At 39.2% G+C, this 23,471-nt stretch overlaps 3 protein-coding genes across 5 annotated transcripts; all 3 read left to right on the top strand.

Annotated features, from left to right (window-relative positions):
* Positions 1–942: 942 nt before the first annotated feature.
* On the top strand, positions 943–8,362 carry LOC141757744 (long-chain fatty acid transport protein 2). Its single transcript, XM_074618487.1, has 10 exons — positions 943–1,640; positions 3,261–3,464; positions 4,201–4,359; positions 5,375–5,499; positions 6,225–6,419; positions 6,519–6,609; positions 6,713–6,911; positions 7,130–7,227; positions 7,319–7,449; positions 7,541–8,362. Exons 1-10 carry the CDS (start codon positions 1,163–1,165, stop codon positions 7,715–7,717), a joined length of 1,857 nt encoding a protein of 618 aa, XP_074474588.1. The 5' UTR covers positions 943–1,162; the 3' UTR covers positions 7,718–8,362.
* A 1,110-nt stretch (positions 8,363–9,472) lies between these two features.
* Positions 9,473–16,857, top strand: prrc1 (proline-rich coiled-coil 1). Of its 2 annotated transcripts, none has more exons than XM_074618488.1 (9): positions 9,473–9,583; positions 10,800–10,917; positions 11,071–11,466; positions 11,778–11,926; positions 12,667–12,769; positions 12,859–13,022; positions 13,214–13,317; positions 13,764–13,866; positions 14,166–16,857. In XM_074618488.1, the coding sequence occupies exons 2-9, from the start codon at positions 10,821–10,823 to the stop codon at positions 14,373–14,375; spliced, it is 1,326 nt and encodes a 441-aa protein (XP_074474589.1). In that variant the 5' UTR covers positions 9,473–9,583; positions 10,800–10,820; the 3' UTR covers positions 14,376–16,857. The 2 variants fall into 2 exon arrangements, with proteins under 2 accessions (XP_074474589.1, XP_074474590.1); XM_074618489.1 differs by having other exon boundaries at positions 9,478–9,583; positions 10,805–10,917.
* Positions 16,858–18,890: 2,033 nt separating this feature from the next.
* ctxn3 (cortexin 3) lies at positions 18,891–22,103 on the top strand. 2 transcript variants are annotated; one of them, XM_074617487.1, is made up of 2 exons: positions 18,891–19,184; positions 20,135–22,103. In XM_074617487.1, exon 2 carries the CDS (start codon positions 20,252–20,254, stop codon positions 20,555–20,557), a length of 306 nt encoding a protein of 101 aa, XP_074473588.1. In that variant the 5' UTR covers positions 18,891–19,184; positions 20,135–20,251; the 3' UTR covers positions 20,558–22,103. The 2 variants fall into 2 exon arrangements, with proteins under 2 accessions (XP_074473588.1, XP_074473590.1); XM_074617489.1 differs by lacking the exon at positions 18,891–19,184 and adding an exon at positions 19,917–20,000.
* Positions 22,104–23,471: the final 1,368 nt, after the last annotated feature.

Genomic DNA, 23,471 nt, shown 5'->3' with positions numbered 1-23,471 from the left:
TTCACGCTCACATTCACACCTACGGGCAATTTATAGTCAACAATTAACCTGCATGTCTTTGGACTGTGGGAGGAAGCAGGAGTTACGGGAGAAAACCCACGCTAACGCGGGGAGAACATGCAAACTCCACACAGAAGGGCCCCAAGCCGAGTTTGAACCTGCGACCCTCTTGCTGTGAGGCGCCAGTGCTAACCACTGCACCTACTTGGATACCAATATGCCGAAAGGTCATTATGGAATTTTTGACCGATGATGACAAAAATATACTGCCTACTGCCACTTTAATACTTTTTTATTTTTGTTTTATTTATTTAGGTGTGTATTTTTTATTTATTTAGGTATGTATATTTATTTATTTATTTATTATTTATGTATTTATTTATTCATTTATTCATTTATTCATTTATTTATTTACTTATTTATTTATTTATTTAATTAATTTATTTACGACAGACAGACCAACTTTGAATGGACGTTAATTTGTAATTTACCTATCACTGTTCACCGGAACGTCGCTTTTATTTTGAAATCAATACGGGTTTTACCGTAATAACGTATATAACACGCACCTTGAAACAACATTGGGGGCCAGTATACCACAGTACATGACCAGTAAGTACTACTTTAAGTTTGTGTTTTTTTTCGAAGTGGAGGCTGGTTTGACCTCAGTAGAGCTCATTGGCTGTCACTGTGAAATGTATTAATTTATTTATGTATTTATTTATGTATTAATTTATTAATTAATTAATTTATATATTTATTTATTTATATATTAATATATTCATTTATTTATTTATTTATTTATTTATGACAGACAGACAGACTAACTTTGAAAAAGAAAAAAAACTTTGAAATTGCCATTCACGTTGGAACGTCGCTTTTATTTTGAAATCAGTCAGTCAGAACGCTCTTTACCGTAATAACGTCTATAACACGCACCGTGAAACAAAGTGGGGGCCAGTAAGTACTACTTTGAGTTTGACTAGTGTTTTTTTGTCGAAGTGGAGGCTGGTTTGACCTCAGTAGAGCTCATTGGCTGTCACTGAGAAATTGCATAATAATGAGCAGACCACCAGCCTGACTGCAGGTTTCCTGTTATTTAAAGTTTAGGGAGTCTTGCAGAGAGAGAGGTAGGAGAAGGTGTGGTGTGTTGTTGTTAAAGATGATAGCTGTGGTGTTAAGCAGTGTTTTAGCAGGACTCCTGGCTCTTCTCCTCTACCAGAGGATCTCTTATCCTTTCTTCTGGCTGGATCTGAGTTACTACTGGAGGCTCCAGAGCTACAGGAAGACTCTGCAGGCTCGTATGCAGCGAGGAGTCATCACATACCTCGACTGTTTCCTCCACCAGGCGAGGAAGAGCCCCAACAAACTCTTCATCATCTTCGAGAACCAGAGGCTGACCTACCGGGATGTGGACCGGAGAAGTAACCGGATGGCCAACGCGTTCAGAGCGGATGGATCCCTGAAACAAGGAGACATTGTCGCCCTGTTGATGTTCAACGAGCCGGACTTCATCTGTGTGTGGTTGGCTCTGTGCAAACTGGGCTGCGAGGTCGCTTTTCTCAACGTCAACATTAAAGCCAAATCTCTGCTGCACTGCTTCCACAGCTGTGGAGCCAGGACGCTGCTTGTAGGCAAAGGTAGGATTGCAAAGTTTTCTCTTATCAATCCTGCTCACTGTGATTTGAGTTATGAGATATAACATAATTTTTTTTTTTTTTTTAATAATCATGGACACAGTTTTCTACCCACAGAATGGGAAAGGGTGCAATTTACATAAGATACACACTAAACAAATATGTTGTTGTTATTATTATTATTATACACAGGATGACTCCAGCAGGGCCGGACAAAGAAAAATTTGGGGCCTAAAATTGGGGTTCCCAGATTTTGAGCAGCACACTGTTCCGGCTAGTTTCTTTGTTTTTTAAAGTATAGATGTAGGCTACAATGTAAATTGTAAATTGTAATTGTAAATTTTTCTCTGAAATACAGTTTTTACTGCATTTCTTTTTTTCACTCGAGACATAATAATATATTTTTAGGCATTTCAAATAGTCATGGACACCGTTTTCCACCAACAGAAATGGGAAAGGGTGCAATTTACATAATAACATACTAAAAAGTTGTTATTATAATACACACAGGAGGCTATAATACAAAGGATGGCTCCAGCAGGGCCGGACAAAGAAAGATTTGGGGTCTAAAATTGGGGTTCCCAGAATTTGAATTTATGAAACTCTATGAGACATAATAATATATATTTTTTAAGGCATTTCAAATAATTATGGACACAGTTTTCTACCCACAGAATGGGAAAGGGTGCAATTTACATGATAAAATACACATTAAAAAAATCTGTTGTTGTTATTATTATTATTATTATTATAATACACAGGATGGCTCCAGCAGGAAGCCATCCTGGACAAAGAAAGATTTGGGGCCTAAAATTAAAATGATTTCAGCTGAAATTACTGTATTGCCTTCTTTTTATATTGGCCTATTTTACCTGAATATTGTGTCGTATATATATATATATATACTTCTTCACTTTCTTTTTAACAAATAAATATTTAAGAGACCCACACCAATTCATGAAAATATCATTAGATCTCATGTATAGCTTATTGATGGTCTTATAAATTATTCACAAATACATTAAAAAGACAACTTTCATAGTTAAATTCAAATTTACCAAAGGACTTCACTTTTTGCTTTTTGCTTTTGCCCAATTGGCCCTTTTCTTGTATTCACACCATGTCAGCAGAATGGTGAGAGAAAGTCTAATTACAGTGAATGTAATGAGTCCAGTAAGATCAGTGGGTTATCTGGATAATATAGCTGCTGTAACAATGCAATCTGTCATTTATTGTGCAGTAAAAGTTCATATTTTTCAAGACAGGCCCTCCGATGGCAGTTAATAACATGTGAAAGGCTATCAGTGATACTGATAGTTGACAAAGAGAGAGCAAAGTACCATGCCGTGATCTCTCAGTAAGCACACCCATGTATTTGAATGGTGTGGAGCCCTGAATCAGAAGGAATATATTGACTTTTTACCTAAATTCTGTCAGTGTCGTGGTCTGTAAAGTATCATGGAAGGTGTAATGTTGACCACACACATATCTGTATGTAGGGGAAGACAACATAACAGCTTATAGAGTATAATTCAGTCTGATACAACACCACGAACATCCTCTAAAATGACCATATTGTGTATGTTTGTTTACTATATCCCATTATATGTCTGTTTTATCCAGATTTGGTGCGTTTGGTGGAGGAGGTGTTGCCGGATCTGAAGAAGGACAACATGGCGTTGTGGGTGGTGGATCACACATCACCTTCTGAGGATTTTAGCAGTTTACTAGATAAAGTGGAACACATGTCCGGAGAAACCTTAAGTGACCTTCCTAAAGTCGACATCATGTCGAACTTTCTCTTCATTTTTACTTCGGGAACTACAGGTACTGCTGCACGAGCGTTGTATTATTCAATTATTACATATTAACCTGCAGATGGCCGGCCATCGTTCACGGCGCCAAGATATCACATCTACACTGCTCTAGTAGAGACACTGTTCACAGTACAGTACAGGGTAACACTTCATTTTACAGGGCTGCATATTTCATGGTAAATAGGTGATAATTAGCAAGTAATTATTCGAAATTTCTTTGGGATTACTGCCAAATTACCCCAATATTTACCTCAAAATGTATCGAAAATTACTTTATTATCAGTCATACAATGGTGATATTTGTGCCTGATCAGAAGTGTCTGTAAAGTAAAGTGTTACCCTGTACTCTACTTTATTATTGTCATCTACAGTGCATAAAAACACCATAAAAATTATTAATAAATAAATGATTTTATTGTTATTTACATATTTGCTTTAATTAAAAAACTCTTAGCGTCAGTAATTTTAATGATGTATTATAAGCTGCTTAGAGCTAGTGTTATGGAGTTAAACAGATCATAATTCCCTCTCTAATATCTATTTTATATTGCTGTGAAAACATCTCCTCCTTCAAGGTTCTCACCTAAAACTTAATTTTACAAGGTTGCATAGTCAACGGAGAGAAATATATATATTTGTAAATATGTTTTTATCCCGTTAGAATTGCCCCACGAATCACACATATGATGTTTGTCAAATTAAAACATAATCTTTCAAGTCATTTTTCAAGTGCCATTCTCTTCCAGGTCTCTCCAAGGCAGCCCGTGTCGGTCATTTGAAAGCCATCATGAGTATGGCGTTCTTTCAAATGTCTGGCGCCACATCTGATGACATCATCTACATCACTCTTCCTCTTTACCACATGTCTGCCTCCCTGTTAGGGATCGGAGGAATCATACACCTCGGTAAGAACAGCTGTACAGTACTCCATGACAAACATACACTGTAAATTATTACCAGGATTTCACAAGATGCAGCTGTAATAATTCACAATAAATGACATTATAATTACATTATATCACTTTAACTGTGATATTCACAATATAATATTCATTATTTTATTGTGAAATGAATGCAAGGCATGGCTATTACAGCCGTGATTACTGCAAGCTAATGTGAATACATGCTAAATAAATAAGTAAAATTGATCATATTTTTGTGTTTATTCGAATTTAACCTATTTTTCAATGTTTTAAGTTATTGATGGGTTAACAGATAAAACTGTTTTTCAGTATTTAAAATTTTTTTTTAAGTGTAAATTTACAGCACAGTACTGGCTACTGAGTTGCATTAATGCAACTAGTAGCCAGTAATTTACTGTCTTATATTATTAAGATATATTGATAAAAAATAATAAAAATTATATTTTACAGTGTACAGTTTAGCAGCCTACTGCTAAATCACAGTGATGTAAACATTTACTGTGAAGATACAGTTAAATACAGTAAGTCTACAGCAGCATACTGCTAAATCACAGTAATATACTGCCATAACTACTGTGAGGTCACAGAATACAGCCGTCATTTCACAATACCTTACTGTAAACATGATACAGTACTTTACTGTGAAAGTAATGCAACTAGTAGCCATTAATTTACTGTGAATGTACGGTGAAATAATTCACAGTGAACACAATGCCTATGCCATTTATATTCAGTATATTATACGGTCCAGTTGCAGGAAACACAACATAACGGCGGATATCCGGATTTATTGGCCTACAAGGAATTCTCACTTCCTCATATACCAGGAGAAAACATTAAAACAATGAAGAGGAAATTTCTCACTACAGCTCAGTCTATAATTAGTTTGAATTGACATTGTCAGACATGTAGTATGTATTGAAAATCAGAGTTTTTAGCACTTTTGCAATGTTTGCTCTGCCATCTTCTCTCTACTTTCTCTTTCTTTTGATCACAGGTGCAACGTGCGTGTTAAAAAAGAAGTTTTCTGCCAGTCAGTTTTGGAAGGACTGTGTGAAACACAATGTGACGGTGGTGCAGTACATAGGAGAGCTCTGTCGATACCTGTTCAACCATCCCACAGTAAGAATGACAGCGTTTAAAACAAGCCATTTACTACGAGAGGCTTCAGTGTTCATTACAGCCAATGATGATAATACTATAATCATTTTGGATGAGCATTATCAGTAGAGGGGCTAGACATAGACATATATACAATACATAGACGCCGCATTGGACGCTTCTGCGATGCGTCAACGTGGGCGTCATATTGGACCTGGCAAGACTGGCCTGTAACCCTATACAAGTGAGTGGGGGAGCTGCCCGCTGAGTGGTAGTGTCAATATTTGTCCACTCCCATGTTGATAAGAGTATTAAATATGGATAAAAAATGTGTGATTCATTTGCGATTAATAGCGATTAAATATTTGAATCGATTGATAGCCCGATTTTTAATACACATACAACTATCAGTGAAATAAATAAATTAAAAAGCTGTTTATTTCACAAAATAATTTATTGGTATTTACAAATTACCAATATTTGTAAGTTGTTTTATTATTGTTATTTCCTACTTTGTTGTGCTGTAGCCTACAGACAACGGCTGCATTCGAAACCACCTACTACATACAGTATGCAGTATGTAGTACAGAGGGTGGCCGTGACCGTGCATGCTTTTACAATCTCCTAGTTTCCCCCTGCTTCCAGTCTTTGTGCAAAGCGAAGCTATAAACACGTCCCAAAAGGTAGGACTGTTCCTTTAAAAGGTGAAATGCTGTTTCTTAATGCAACTCTAATCCTGCCTCCAGGTTCCGGAGGAAAGAACTCACAGTGTCCGGCTGGCGGCAGGAAGTGGTCTCAGGTCAGATGTTTGGAGGGACTTCGTCAAACGCTTCGGTAAGATCAAGATCAGAGAGGGTTACGGCTTGACTGAGGCCAGCATCGGCTTTCTCAACTACACCGATGAAGTCGGACCAATTGGGAGGGCGAGCTATTTCAACAAGGTCAGGAATATATTCTGATATTCTAATATTGATATATTGTTGAAGGTCACTTCTGCCAAAGCAGTGGCTCATCAACTCTTGTCATTTCCTCTTTTTCAGCTTTCTATGCCCTTTGAGCTCCTGAGATATGATCCACAAACATACGAGCCGGTCCGAACAGACTCCGGAAGATGCATACGAGCACATATAGGTAAATTAATCACAAGTCCTTTAACATGAAAGTCTGTTGTACATACAGTATCTGCGTGTACAGAGGAAAAGCTCATGTGTCCACTTCCTGTTTTGATGCACAGGAGAGGCGGGGATCCTGGTCGCTCCTCTGACCGCTATGAACCAGTTCTTGGGCTACGCTGGGAATCAGGTCCAGTCTGAGAAGAAGCTGCTGAAGGGCGTGTTTACAGCTGGAGATGTCTATTTCAACACTGGAGACCTCCTGCTCCATGATCACAGGGACTTTCTTTACTTCCGTGACCGAATCGGAGACACCTTCAGGTACCGTGAATATATTGTAATGCCAGTCCATTTACATGTTGCTACATAACTGCTGGATGTGTAAATAAGCAACTTTTTGAAAACAAGTTCACCAACTTGGCCAACTTAAAAAGTGATGAGATGTCAGTGTTGTGTTCACAACTTGTTTCCTCAGCCCCCAAGTGGCCACAGAAATCAGTTATTTCAGCTTTAACTGCATCTAACCTCGTGTCCTACAGATGGAAAGGAGAGAACGTGTCCACCACTGAGGTGTCAGAGGTTTTAGGTCTTCTTGATTTTATCCAGGAGGCCAACATCTACGGAGTCACCATACCAGGTCTGTGGAATCTAAGTGCTACACTGTGATTTCTAATACTGTTTACTGACTGTACTGTATAGTGACTGTTTTCCAATGTGTGTGTGTGCAGGACATGAAGGTCGGGCAGGAATGGCCGCTGTCGTCTTAAAACAGGATCACAAATTAAATGGAACAAAACTCTACAACCATTTAGTAGAAACGCTCCCTGCGTACGCCTGGCCGTGGTTTCTCAGAATACAGGTAAGTCACATCAGGTATTCATTTTACCTGCCGTATGCAGTTTGAAGTGTAAAGTTATATTGTTCATTTGCATCCCTGCCTGTGTTTTCAGACCTCTCTGGATGTGACGGAGACCTTCAAGCAGCAGAAGGTGAAGCTGGTCCAGGAGGGTTTTAATCCGGACGTCACTCAGGATCCTCTGTATTTCTTAGACGTCTCTCAGAAGGACTACATTCACTTGACTGTATGTGTGTATCACGACATTGTGTCTGGAAACATCAAATTATAAACATTATAGGACACGTTAATGCAGGAATACAGAGAGTCATAATCCTGGACCTGTAAAATGAAGTGTTACCCTTTATTGTTTTGGATGGGAATATTTCATATTTTAACACCATTTAAAATGAACTTTTAATGACGTTAGTTTGTAGCTTTGGATTTGTTTAGTTTGTCTTTTCATGAATGGAAATCTAATATTTGCAGAAGTCTGATGAATGAAATGATGAATGAATTTCTGGGAGCGTTTCCATGATGATGGCACTACGGTAACCGTCCAACTGTAAAAACTAACCTCAGCATGGCACTTAGCACTAGTGACATGTACAGTTATGTCTGGCCTATAATGGAAATGTCAATATAAATTTGTCTTTCAACTCATATTTCACCAAGTGTGTACAATCGTTTGACTAAATATTCAGTTGAATTTTAATATCTCTGTATATTTGTTGATAGACCAGTAAAAACACTGTAAACATTCCTAATAAAAAAGATAACATGTTCCTATTTATGTAGGCCTACTGTTATTGGACATGTGAATTTCTGTGGGCTAATGTATGACTGTGAAATTTCTATTCATGTCTGTAAAATATGAATCCTCTCCTGCATATCGTTGCCTCAAAAGAACATTAAAAAGTGTATGTTTAAGTATCTAGATTGACATTTATCCTCATTTCATGTTTGGAACACATCATACATTTCTTAATGTAGACCACTGACCAATACCTGCTACAGTTACATATCATATATTGCTGGATTCAGCAAAGTCATACCAATCCAGAAAACCCTGATTGGTGATACTGGGACAATCAGAGCCAAAACTGTGAGAGTTAGAATACATTCATCATCGCTTATTGTACTTATGTGTTTGTAGAACTGTATTTCCTCAATGCATCAATATATTCACATTCTGTTTCTTCACACGTAGAGGAACCCCCTGGCCACTATCGCACCAAATTTGGAATCAATCAGAGCTTGCATTAGGAAATGAAAAAGAGATTATTTCCCATCTATTCTTTCCCTGTATACATACAAGAATGGATGGATTTAATCAACTTTCTACAAAAGAAACTTAAGATGAATGTTGAAATAAATATTTTTGATCTAATGATATATTTTAGTCAAGATAAGTTAGTAATTATTTATTATTGTTGGAAAATGTCATATTCATAAGACAAAATGGTCAGGAACCAAGCCAACTTTCATGCACTTTATTAATGAATTCAAACAGTGTAGCACCATCATACCCAATATTAAAAACAAAAAAGCCATTAAGACTTTTAAATTATTAAATAATAATAATAATAATAATAATAATAATAATAATAATATATAACAATAAATTAAAATAATAAAAGGTACATTTTATAATAATAATAATAATAAATTATGGTGTACGGTCTAAGACCTGCTCTATATATAAAGCGTCTCGAGATAACTTCTGTTATGATTTGACGCTATATAAAAATACATTTCAATTGAATTGAATTAATAATAATAATAATAATAATTATTATTATTATTATTATTATTATTATTATTATTATTATTTATTTTTTTATTCAAATTAAAATTAAAATTAAATTATTATAAAATTATGTTTATAACATAAACAAACTCTGGCATTATGAAATATATATGTAATTATTATTGTAATTATTTTTTTTCAACTGTTTGTATCTGTACATCTGTTAATGAGCATGAGTTCAATAGAGAAAGCATAATAATAAAAAAGATTTGAACTGGGTCCACGTGGTTTCATCCTGGTTCCGGTAGTGGGAGGAGTCAGGTCCGAGCAGACGTGGCAGCAACACGTGACGTCATCGTGGAGCGTCGCTGGTTTGTTCATGTTGTGCTGAGCTAGTCTAGCTAGCAGGTGAGTAGTCAAGATAAATGTCTTGAAATCGTAGAAAAGAGGAACACAAGATTCTCTCTAATGCTTGTTGTTGGAGAAGTAGATAAAAATGTAATGTTACATGTCACTTTTCCTACATCTAGGTGTTGTTTTTGCCAGATCTGAGTGTGTTTGTACACGTGTAACGTTTCATTAGCTGCTAATACTGAGAGATAGCAGTCAAAACTGCCAACATGTTGATGTACAGAGGGTCTTTAGGGGGAGATAGCAGGTCAGCAGTAGATGTCACATAGAAGTGGTGTACATCATCTGAAAGCTGGGAACCTGAAGATTAATTTGAGATGCTGCTCAGCACTGTGTGTCAAGTTGTTCTAGTCATAAATCAGAAATAAACATTAATTAATTATTTTAAATGAAGTGTATAAGGGTTTAGAGCATTATGATAGAAGTATATGATGGTTATTCACATGCTCTTTTATGTCTCATAAGTTGTTGCAGCAATTTTTGGGTTGATACCATTTGTTACACAGATTTGGTGCTAAATTTAACCATTTTTTATCACTCCAAAATGATCAATAAAGCCTCCAAAATACCACATTAAGACACCAAGACCTTGAGGAACACCATAGAAAAGGCCATGCTATGATTTGGTATCAAAAACTTTTGACATTTGGAGATTTCTGCAAGAATTGTACCTTTCAACGATTGCACTTCTGTTGTGTAAACTGCTCAGAAATGCCCTTATTGTCAATCTAGCTAGGAAAGCCATCCATCCTCTGAATGCTCTAGGTCTCTAGTTTGTGGCTGTAAAGTTTCATGAGGCTGTGATTATCCCAGAGGTCACCACAGGTCATTTTATACAGGGAGGTCAAATAAAAAAATGGTCTCACTACAATGAAATGTCTCCTATGGGGACTAACATCATCACACATGAATACAGTTGGGCTCATTGGATCCACAAGAGTCTCAGCTTTACAGTGATACCCAATTTATGTAATTCAAGACTGTTTATGGACCCCAGTATGCAGAAATATTCAAATACACCATTTTAGAATAGATGAAAATAACACATTTATACTGCATGTGATTAACATAAAGTGGGCATGTCTGTAAAGGGGAGACTCGTGGGTATCCTTAAAACCATGTATGCTGACATTTTAATTGATTAGCTTAACAACACGGTGATCACATCCTGATTGATCACAACATCTTACTACGGCTGTATTCTGTGCTGAAGTGTAGGTATCAGGCTGAGAAGATGATGGAAGAGAGTGGGATTGAGACTACGCCTCCGGCCAGCCCTACACCTCCTCTGACTGTGGCTGCCACCGTCAGCCCCCCGCCAATGACCATAGGTAAGTCACGATCTATCAGGTGTTGCTATGTGAGCTGATCTAGGGCCCTGTGATTTACATAAGATATACATATGACCAGCTGAATTTAGAGCACTTTATTAAGCCGCAGTGAGAGATGTCTCTGAGGTGTAACATGAGTTCATTGTGTTTCAGGTATGTCCAGCCCTCTGTCCCTCTCTGGCACCAGCTCCGTCTCCATGGGCTCCCCCTCGGTCTCCACCGCGTTCCCCCCTGTTCCCTCCATCCCATTCAGCAGCCCTCTGGCCCCACACCCCTCCCTGTCCTCCCACTTCCCCCCTCCCTCCTCACTCGCCTCCCACTTCACAAGCAGCTCTCCGTTTCCTCCTTCCACCTCCCCCTCTCTGCCTCCCCTGGCTTCCTCCATCGGACCACCTCCCGGTTCGGCTCCCGGCATGTCGGCCCCTCCCGTAGGCCCGCCCATGTCCAACTTCTCCATGAGTGCAGGATATGACATCACACGGGGGCACGCCGGTCGAACACCACAGACGCCATTGATGCCGACATTTTCCACTCCTGCCGCCATGCCAGGTTAGTGCCCGCTTGTCACATGAAGCAAGTTCCTCCCAGCAGCCCCTCAGTACTGTGAACAGAAGTCAAACCACAGCACACATCATATTCATTAATTTTACGTAGAGAAGGCTGCAGTTATAAGTTAGTTATGACCTCATTCATTGCACTTTAGGTATTCCAATTTATGATAATTTCCAAGGAGAAAATAAATACAAATATATATATATATAAATAAAATAGTTATTATATGATATTATATCATATCATATACTATATATGGTATAATTACATTTGTCACATGGGTTTACAAAAAACATGTTACCTTCCAGGTGTAGTGCCAAACCCCATGGTTCAGCAGCCAGCCATGACCGGAGGATTAGATGCTGGATCTCCCATCACTTTCCCAGAGGAGCAGGAAGATCCCAGAGGGCCTGGACTCGCCAACACTGGTGGAGGAGGCATCTGGGGCTTTTTCAAGGTAATACCATTCATCCATCCATCCATCCATTACCTTCCACTTATCTGAGGCTGCGTTGCAGGGGCAGCAGGTTTAGCAGGATATTCCAGACGTCCCTCTCCCCAGCAACGTTTTCCAGCTCTTCCTCGGTGACCCCAAGGCCGAGTCGTTCCCAGGCCTGATGAGATATATAATCTCCCCAGCGTGTTCTGGGTCTGCCCAGGGGTCTCTTACCAGTTGGACATGCCCGGACAATCTCTAAAGGGAGGCGTCCTGATCAAATGCCCGAATAATCTCAGCTGGCCCCTTTCTACGCGAAGGAGCAGCGGCTCTACTCCGAGCTTCCTCCGGATGTCTGAGCTCCTCACCCTATCTCTAACGCTGAGCCCAGCCACCCTACGGAGGAAGCTCATTTCGGCCGCTTGTATCCGCGATCTCATTCTTTCGATCACTACCCAAAGGTCATGACTATAGGTGAGGGTCGGAACATAGATGGACCGGTAAATCGAGAGCTTTGGCTTCCGGCTCAGCTCCCTCTTTCCCACAACCGTCCGATACCACGCCCGCATTACTGCTGACGCCACACCGATCCTTGGTGTTGGATATGAACGTCATATCCAACACCAGATCTGACTAGTATATAGTATATTCTGAAAATGTAATTATTGATCTGTATGAATGTGTCCAAGTTGATCTTAGCACCAACTATGACATTTCTAACAGTCAAGCTCATGTTCTACGTTTTGTCTGTGTGTCCTCAGGGAGTGGCAGGTAACACCGTAGTAAAGTCAGTTCTGGACAAAACCAAGCACTCTGTGGAGTCCATGATCACCACTCTGGATCCTGGCATGGCTCCATACATCAGTAAGTCTACCTGCTCTCTCTTCTCATCACTACCTTACCTCATAATGAAGAAAGCTGTCCTTAAATGTTCCTGTATTGTTGCTCTCCAGAGTCTGGCGGGGACATCGACATTGTGGTGACTTCCGATAAGGAGAAAAACGTGGAGGCGGTCAGAGACGCCTTCCAGGAGGTTTTTGGGATGGCTTTGGTCACCGGAGAGCCCGGTCAGTCCAACATCGCCCCGCAGCCTGTTGGATACGCAGCTGGTGTCAAGGTCAGTCCACTGCTGCTTCTCCAACTGGCTTTGTTAATAAATAAAAGTAAACTTCTGTTTCAAAATAACAGACAAGGCAGAACTACTACAATGTGGTACTTTTTTTTACAGGACCATGTTTCATCATACTTTCCCCTCGTACTTATTAGTTCTGACCAAATTTGTACATGTGTGTGTGTGTGTGTTTGCAGGGGGCTCAGGAGCGCATCGACAGCCTGCGTCGAGCCGGTGTGATCCACGAGAAGCAGCCGGTGGTCTCTTTGGAAAACTTCATCGCTGAGCTCTTTCCCGACAAGTAAGAAGAAAAAGAAGACCTCTATCACACAGAATTATTCAAACAATATCTATTCTATTCCTTTCCATATATCGCCGTATTGCTGCTCTATATAATCATAACCTCCTTGGATTCTGAAGAATAAGGCTGTAAGCAGAGATGCAAAAAGTCCAGCAATCTCTAAAATAGGCAACGGCATCTCCCCCAGAGGATTAAGTGCGAACAGGATGACATTTTCTCATCCTGCTTTTGTGACTTATCAGGGCTGTTATCTGACCTTCTCTTACGGGGGTTGAAAGGCCTCCTGAATCTATCATCATTGTCTGTTTTTTAATCCTTTTTGACAATATTCACTGAGCAACTCATCTGAAATGTCCATGTATATAATGAATCCAGTGGGTGTGAATAATATTGAATGCAGACGTATAAAAGCCGTAAATGTTTCAGAATTCTATTGTCGTCTTCAGGTGGTTTGACATCGGCTGTTTGATCCTGGAGGACCCTGGGCACAGCATCCGCATTGAGATCTTCACTCAGGCAACTCCTCTGGCTCTAGATCACGTCCAACAGGTATTTCAATACCCTAATGTCTCTGATAGTATGGTTCTTTTCAGCTAAAATCGCAATACATCGTAATATCGAATCGTAATACTTAAAAATACATATCGAATCGGCACCCAAGTATTGTGATAGTATCGAATCAGGAGATAAGTGAATCGTCCCAGCCCTGGTACCATTTCAGTTTTCAACCGCTGTAGTTGCAGCTTGGTTCATTGACGGGAACGAATACCATCAAATATAGCTTCAGCCTTAGAAACTTTATTCAATATCAGTCACTTCTAAACCTCCTGAACTGTTTTCCTGTGCAGGCTCAGTCCCTGACCCCTCCTGACTACAGCCTGCGCTGGTCAGGTCTGATCGTTACCGTGGGCGAGGTTCTGGAGCGCAGCGTGCCCAACATCAACAGAACAGACTGGCATCAGACCATGACGGGCATGACCCAACGCCAAATGATCCAGAGCGCCGCCAAAGCTCTGGCTGGAATCTACAAACAGCAGCTGCCACCGAGGACTGTGTGAGGCTGAACGGTTCCAGTTTGAGTCACGTACTGGGGGGAGGAGTTGGAGACACGTTGGAGGAGCTGATAGGACAGCGAGGTTCCTCGTATCTCCCCATCCGTCCTCCGTCTGTCCTCACGGGGCAACGCCAAATGCACATTTCTTTTAAAGATGTTAACGTCTCACAGATGTTTACTGACATTCCAGCATGTCAGCGGGGTTTAACTGAAAGGCCATCAGATATCAAATCAATACTCGCCTACTCAGGTTTAAAGAAGACTTAACTACACATCTTGTCCTTAAAAGATTACACTTTATGTATATTAATGTCAAAAACCTTAACACACATTGTGACAATATTTAGTTTTGTTTACGAATGCTTCTGGTTACTGTAGAGACACATTACATGGACTGTGTCCCACTTTTAGTGTATATATTAGAGGTCGTCACAGACCTGCTCAAACCATTAAAAAGAGACCCGATCCAAAATGTGGTCGAGCCAGACGGACCCGAACAGAGAGAACACAACAATCTGACCTGAAACCTGAGACCAAAAAAAGCCAGTTACACTGAATGTAATGTGGACCTGGCCCCTGCGTTGGCTTCTGGATACTAGGAACTGAGGGCGTTTTCACATTAGGTACGATTGATCCGTACCATGCCCGAGTACGATAGCCCCCCCTCTCCACTCCCCCGCCGCTCAGCTTTCACATTAGTAAAGTTGTTCCGTACCCGAGTACAGTTGCGTCATCATCCACGTGTATTTGTTTATGTTGAGATCAGCTGTTCTAGTGGCGGAGCATCATAAAACACTTCATTCAAGCTTGACAGAAACAGAATAAAACTCACCAACACCGTCGTCGTTAGTCTTTCCAACAATCACAAGCTCTGGTTTGGTCATATTTCAGAGTTTGATGTGAAAATGTGCTGACTCTACACTCCGTTTCACCCCCCGTGTCTCACTGCGTCACTGTCTCAGAGGCAGATCATTAAACTAGCTAAATAAAATAACAAACATCGCCTGACCCCAATGGCCTTCCTGCCTTTATCACCCATGGCCATGCAGTTCAGAGGATGAGATGCACGCATATACAGACATAGATATGAAACAGTTTATATGTATACAGATTTCAGAGGAGACCGACGGCGTTGAATAAAAGCCTGTCCTTCCGAAACTACTCGCTAACTGCTAACGTCACTCGTGTTTAACAGCAGTCCACCTCTGTGTTTTGGTACGGTTGGCTTTCACACCTGATGCAAACTGTACCTGAGTACACATGAACCGTACTCCAGACCATCTTTTCAAGTGGACTCGAGTACGGTTCAACGAACCCCAAACTGGACTTTTTGAGGACAAGTGTACTCTGATCCAGGCCTGGGTCCCTGATGTGAAAGCACCCTGAGTAGACCTGAGTGAAGTCCTCCACTGTAACACGTACATTCTACTTTGTACTAAAGCTGGCAGTGTACTATTGTGGCAGTTCATTTTGTAGTAACAGGTAATAACACAAGGTATGTGCTGATATCCTGACACACTACTGCCAGTCTCAAAACCGTAAGAAATTTTATTCTACGGACCTTGTTTTTGTGTGTATATTTTAGTTTTCTGGGTTATTACTAAAGCCATCAATCCACCGTCCACAATTTCTTTCTAGCTGTAATGTCTAACTCCTCCTTTTATTTGTTTGAAAAAAACTCAACCATGGCTGAATTAACTTGCTAGAGGACCCCTGTTAACTCACCATTCCTCCTACTCACTATGCATTAAAGGTATTTTTAAGTTTATTGCTTATGCCAAATTCATGTAGTAATTTGTTGCGTGGTAATTTGATTGAACTAAAATTAGAAGCTTTTTAAAGCATTGAGTCGATATGAAGCAATTGTGCTGAAAATGGTTTATTGTTTTGAAGCATTTGATCCTGCTGGACAACCTTTTTTGTTTTTGTGATCATTTGATCTTGGCTGCACTGGAGCGAGTCTTCATCATTAGTTCTCCCTGCTTTGCCGTGTTCATAACCCAACATTGCCTTCAACACCTAAAGTCAAGCAACCTGCAAGTCTGCAGGCTGCTCTTTCATTGTATTTATTCATTTGGCTAATGTGAAAGCACTAAATCCATTTGGAATCGGTATATAGTGTGCTACTGGGACACAGCTACAACGGTCTGACGTTGTCATGTTTTAAATGTAATGTATTGGTTTTAAAAATTTCACATTCATTGATTCTTGTGGGGGGGTTTAGCAAAAATATTTGCACATCATAAATGTTGTGCTGTATGTACATTAGGTAAAAACACATTTTGGCCCATGAGTAATTGCATCAGGTTGCTAACGGTAACCTGGGATTAGATAAGAAGGATAATTTATTTTCTGCTCCTTCAGGCAGTTGGGACTCCTACAGTAGACTAAACACTTAGTGAAGCTTGAGTGGAAACAACGTTCTTCTGTGTACTTTGTGTCCCCTAAATGTGCCTTTTTACACAAATAAATTAATCTTTTTTTTTCATGCTTGTTTGTATCAATGCTGCATGTTTGTTCCACTTAAACGTGCTACACAAGTTGCACGTAAAGTTATTCTTTCATAGGACACAGAGGTCAGGTTCATTTTTGGGGATTTTTAGTAACCTGGAATGGGTAACTACATGTAGAGGGTTTTCCACTAGTTCAAATATTCCATTATTTTAGACTTAGTCAAAAAGTAGTGAAATTCAATTATACTTAAAAAATTTCTTTTTGCAATTTCTCAATTTTTTGACACGTTATAGACCAAGTGAATAATCAATTAATCAAAAGAATAATTGCCATATTGCAGCCCTACACATTTTTGAGTAATCAGGTAGATGATTGTGAAAAGGAAATGACCAAAGATTGAAGCCTAAACACCGGAGAAAGATCTCCATTGTGCACCTTTTTTGATGCTTTCCCGTTGCTAGATGAGATTGAGTTTTCTTCAGTATGTCTACAGGGCTCAGTGCTTTCAGTATTCAAAGATACAGAGAATCTGTGAACGATAGACTGCTCGTCTATCATTCACAGCATCACTTTATCCAGATCTAAAAGTCTGGCTCCCATGAATCTCTTCAAATTCTATTTTCAGTATCTGTGCAGCTTCATAGCAGTTTTGGGAGTTCATAAATACTATTCTCATCTGCTGTGCTTTCAATTAAAGCACGGAGGATGAGTACGCAGTATTTTGCACATCAATGATTCATGTTGCCTGGAGGTAGGAGCTCCGTGCTCCTCTGAGTCTTATTCATCCCGGCACTGAGAACAAGCGACTGGATGTGGAGGCAGCTTCTTCTGAAATGTGATCAGAAAAACATCCTGCAAGCCTCTCAGCACACTGACTCATCACCTGGATGGTACTCTTTAGATTGTATCCTCTGTCGCTAACTGATTTATTGTTATAAGGACCTTGAGGTACATACTACCTGATGATAATGAAGTGGAATTCATACGAATTATTGATGAACTAAATAAATGTGACCAGCATGGCAGGAATTATTTGGCACTGTGATGAAAAAAAACAGAGATCAGAATCAGCTTTATTGGCCAGGAATGAGTACACACATAGAAGTACAGCTCAAAACAAGAACAACAAAACCGGACAGTAGTAAATATTTAGCTATTATCTACTACCGGCAGGTGAAAGATGATATAGAAATAAAACATATTATAAAAAATATTATAAAAAGAATAGCAGTATAAGTACATTCAGTATATACAACAGCTCCGATTTATATTTGCCAGTGTAGGCCTACATGTTACAAAAAAACAGTGTATATTTAAACAATGAATAAATAAAATAAAAATGCCATCATAATCATAATCTCAGTCAAACTGTATTATTTAAAAAAAAAAAAAAGAAAAAGCAGGGTCAAATAAACTGTCCACCTTAACGACATATAAACAAATAAAACAGACAACAACAATGACAAAAAAGAGTAGACATGGACACATATGTAAACAGACAAATATCAACAATACAACAAATAACTGTATATTTAAACAATAAATGAATAAATAAAATAAAAATGCTTTACTCTGAGGCCAGGATTGTGTTTGAGTTGTAGTATTAATATAGGTTACATTAAGCTCAAAATGTTATGGTGTGTGTTTTTGTGTTGGTTGCTTCAATATTAAACAATATTTGGGTAAATTGGGTATATACATATTTTTGGGGGAACTAAATTTATTTTGTTTTCTTTTCTTTTTTTCTTCAAATTAATAGCTAATGAAGGACAAGAAAAGTGATAATACTAATAATAATCATAAATCACAAAACTAAAAAAAAACAGAGTAAACAGACATATATCAACAATGACAGAAAACATCGAGCTGACAAACAAAGAACAGAGACACAGAAAATAAGCTAATTATTAATTCATTCATTCATTTATATATATAATAATAATTTATGTATATATATATATATAAAATAATATATATATTTTTTTATTTTATTTATTTTATTTATTTTATTTTTATTTAATGTTATTTTATTTTATTTTTTTATTCAAACTGTGTAAAATGGGGTAAAGGAAAGGTGTGGGATTTTAATATGACGATGAAAGCAGCTGTGGCGTCCGAGACTGTCTTCATGCGAGGCTGCAGGTATACACAGACAGGTACAGTAGGTATAGAAGACAGAGCTGCTGGTGATGTGGACCGGACTCATCCGCCCCCTCACAGCCGAGCCAAGAAGCACCTCAGCCGGCTGGGAGGCTGCACACAGCAGCTCTCAGCCTGGGATGGCATCCTGTTGTCGGGCATCACCAACGCACTCGGACCACTCTGGACATGGATCCACCATCACTGCACACAGACACAGGTAGGCTACTCACCAGCTCGCAGTGCATGTGTGTGCACTAGTTAACTGTATGTGTCGGTTGGTCAGGTGGTCTTTGCACTTGTTGAGTGATGTGAATGCGTGAACAGACCTGTCATGTTTCACTTGTTTTGTCATGTGTGAATGAATATATGCACATTGATTGATCCCCATTGGTCCCTAGAATGATATGCACCATCGTGCACCTCGGCAGGTGCTATGGCAAGCAGTTTTAACATTTAAAGGTCCCATATTGTGCTCATTTTCAGGTTCATACTTGTATTTTGTGTTTCTACTAGAAAATGTTTACATGATTTAATGATAAAAAAAAATGTATTTTCCTCATACTGTCTGCCTGAATATACCTTAGAAATTCAAATTTTGTATTCTTATTTTATTCTAACGTTTTTATCTATTCTTTTGTTATTATACTTTTTAACTTGCACCAACAAAACCAAAGCAAATACCTAGTGTATACCTCTTTCACCTGGCAATAATCATGATTCTGATTCTGATTCTGATTCTGACCTGTATATACCCTCTGTCTGAAACGCTCCGTTTTAGTGCATTTCAACGGAATTGCAACGGAATTGCGTTGCTAGGCAACAGCTTGGGTCCATGTGTACTTCCTGTCAGCTGATGATATTCACATACACTGCAACAGGAAATAAACTGGGACAGAAATCCTGGACAGAAATCCTGACGGCTCAGGACACATTCCCGTACACACTGCTAAAAGAATGTGGCCACATGTGGCCCAGACCACCTCTGAACGTGGTCTGACAGATCCCATCTCAATGTGTCCTCAATCACTCTTGAGTGCGTTCACACCTGTACTTAAAGCTGTCCACTTGTGATTCGATCACTGAGGATGCATGTTAATACTAGGTCTGAACAGGACCAGTGTGACTGTGTTATATTAAGAGCAATGCTTTGGTCCTTCTTTTATCTAGACAATGAGGTCCATCTGAAGGTGTTGGACGGGGCCGATGTGAAGAGGATGCCACGACGCCCCCCTGTGGGAGCTGCAGTGCAACTGTCCCGCCCCCGCCACACACTTCTCCTCCTGGATGATGGAAGGAGAGCCCTTCACCTCTGCTTTCTCCTCTCTGCTGTACTCCGACGGGGGTCACTTCGTCGCCCTCTCCTCGTTCTCGTCTTCCTCCTCGTCCTCGTCGGATTCGGCCATCACCGCCATGTCCCTGGAGCAGAAGACAACTTTCGCCTTGGTCATCTTCCTCTTTGTTTTTCTCCTCATCCTCATAGTGCGGTGCTTCCGTATCCTGCTGGACCCCTACCGGAGTATGCCGACCTCCACCTGGGCTGAAGGCCTCGACGGTCTGGAGAAGGGCCAGTTCGACAACACTCTGACCTAGGGTTCTTATGTACACACACACACACACACACACACACCTAGTGCTGTGTTACTGTGTTTGCCTCGGGTTTATGGAGGCATCAAGAGGCAGAAAACCAGTTCCATGCTGCATTTTTGGTGTTTTATTCTCACATGCACAAGCTAACTGAACAAAGATCAGTTCAGCATTAGTATAATATCGGTGTGTATTTTACTCATGTTCTACTCTAAACTCATAGAGCGCAGCCATTTGCCTTTAGCACACCTCGCTGTCTCATCCTACTCGTGTGTCTCTGTGTAAGAAATGAGGCTCTTTAAGTTCAGTCAGTTTAGTTATTTCAATAAAGTTTCACACCATGAATACGTCCTAGTGATGTAGGCCTTGCATTGGTCAACTTTGATATCAGCTATTCCTGTTTTGGGACAGTCAAAGAATCCACAGAGACCAAGACTGTAGCAAAGCAACAGTTGTTCCCGCTTTGAATCTTATAAATAAGGCGACGTGTACATTACTGCCAGCACCTGTGCACCTATGTGGACTATTTAAAGAACATGTGTTCCCCCGTTACCCCAAACTGACAATATCTTCTTTATATATATATATATATGTATATATATATATATATAATATTTTTATTTAAGAAAAAGAGCATTATTCACAAATATTTGACACAGAGCATTTTAAATAATAATTCAAAATTAAGTAAGATAAAAAATAATAATAATAATTAATAAGAAAAAGCAAGCAAACTCAATAAAATAATTAATAATAATTAATAAAATAAAACATACATATATATTAATTAATTTAACATTTTGCATAGGAAAAGATAAATATACATGCTTTGAAATATAAACAAATTTGTGGATGTTAAAGTGGCTTATTTACCATCAGCTATTAACACTACATTCTAGTGTGCAGAGCGCTCAATGAGCGGTTCCTGGAGTGGGCTAATCATGACGAATACAATTAAGAAAACTGCCAATATCTGAGTATGTTTTTTTATTATTATCTTATCAAAGAGTATAGTGGCAGCTTCCAGATGTGAACAACAAGGTGATCCACCATTGTTAAATGTTGCCATGTAGCTGCAATGTGTGACATTGCTTGTTATGATTACCTCAAACTTATAACTTGAAAATAATCAGTAAAATAGAGCAAATAAAATAAATGTTGCGTTTCAGCAGTGTGAACTTTTGCCATGTATGTGTATTGTCACATTCATTGGTGTTTTTGAGACTGTCCTCCAAAGAAGAACGACAACATCGGTTGTTTCAGCAACTTTGTAATAGAATCAAAATATACTGAGGTTAAAATACATTCAATCCTAGTTAAGGAGCTACGGAACTAAAATAAGTCACAATGCTGTATTTAGTTTACTTAAAGTTTCCTCTGACTGTTAAGATTTAAATTAAATCTCGCTAAAAACACATTGATGGTGGTGCTTTTGCAGTATTTGTCCTGTTTTATTGAAACACTGCTGATGATTCACTGCCTGTGCTTCCACAGTTTGTAAAGATGATCAAGGCACCATTGGAACGAAAAGAAAAGTTCCAGTGCTGTGGTCTGTTGTTTAATTCACAACCTTTAGTGTTTACTGCAACCGAAAAGTGACGCCAAGGTATCTACAAAAGCATGTGTATATGCGACAAGTTGGGATGAGAAAGTGATGCGAGTTGTAATGTTCTCATCAGTAGCTCAGCCTTTATGTACAAACACAATGCCATATAGTTCCAGTACTGTGTGTGAGTGTGCTACTGTGCACTGTTGTGTCCTTGTCTGCTCGGTAATCAGTACATCCAGAAAAACACAATTCAATTTGTGTACCAAAGTGATCTGAATAAACTATTTCCAAATCAGTGCATTGTCTCTTGCTGTTTTTTATTTGTAATTTTTTATTTGGCGCAATTTCCCAGGTCATCAGGGAGATTTTATTGCCTAAACTTAAAGAAGTTTTAATTTTGTTGCGTAAACCTAAAGAAGTTGTAGTTTTATTGCCTAAACTTAAAGAAGTTGTAGTTTTATTGCCTGAACCTAAAGAAGTTGCAGTTTTATTGCCTAAACCTAAAGACGTTGTAGTTTTGTTGCCTAAACATAAAGAAGCCCTTTTGTTTGTGTTCAAAACGCTACATTTCATTCAGTTTTACACGTTAGAACGTGTCACTTTTAAGATTCAATTTCACTTTTACAACGCATTAGGTGTATAGGCCCCTAATGACCCACATCTATGGTGCTATAGCGACTGATAACGCCTATTTAATGGCCTGATAACAGTTGAATCAGGTGCGGCAACACAGGATGTTGTTGATGATACTGTAAATTTGTCAATATGTTATCATTTTTTATGCAAGTAATGGTGTAATTATAAGTTGTAGTGGAGATATCTTCTCATAACAGGTGAGATTTATTTCTCTAGTGGTGCAGAGGAAAAGAGGAAAAACTGTCTGCAAATCACGTTAATAATCAGACCATCAGCTACGTCTTCCTAAATTTCAAACTTTCATTCATGCCTGCTCACAGGGTTACGACCATGCAAACATATTTAAACAGGAATTGAATGAGAGCAACAAGCCAATGTCTGGACATTTTTTTGTTATGCTTGGGTGCTATGTATATAAATAAATGATGACACTGATAAGAAAATGTAGGGGAGCTACATTGTTGATTAGTGGGGAGAAGAGGCGGTGAGCCTCTGATGATGGTCGTCAATCAACTCATGGAGATAAACATTCAACTACTTCACTATCCATCAGTGATGTAGTCTGTGAGAGAACTGAAGACATTCTTTGTCCTTGATGTGATTATTTTCCAACTTACTGCAGTCTCCATGCTTGCAGCAATGCAAAGAAAAAGACTTCATTACACCTCAGATGCTGAATATCTTATTTCACAATCTTATGTCACAGCTAGTGGTGGTGGTGAAGGGGGAGGGTAG

The sequence above is a fragment of the Sebastes fasciatus genome, chromosome 19 (assembly GCF_043250625.1).
Source record: "Sebastes fasciatus isolate fSebFas1 chromosome 19, fSebFas1.pri, whole genome shotgun sequence".
NCBI lineage: Eukaryota > Metazoa > Chordata > Actinopteri > Perciformes > Sebastidae > Sebastes > Sebastes fasciatus.
Note: the sequence above shows the minus strand (reverse complement) of the source record. Positions and strands in the feature narration are given on the sequence as shown.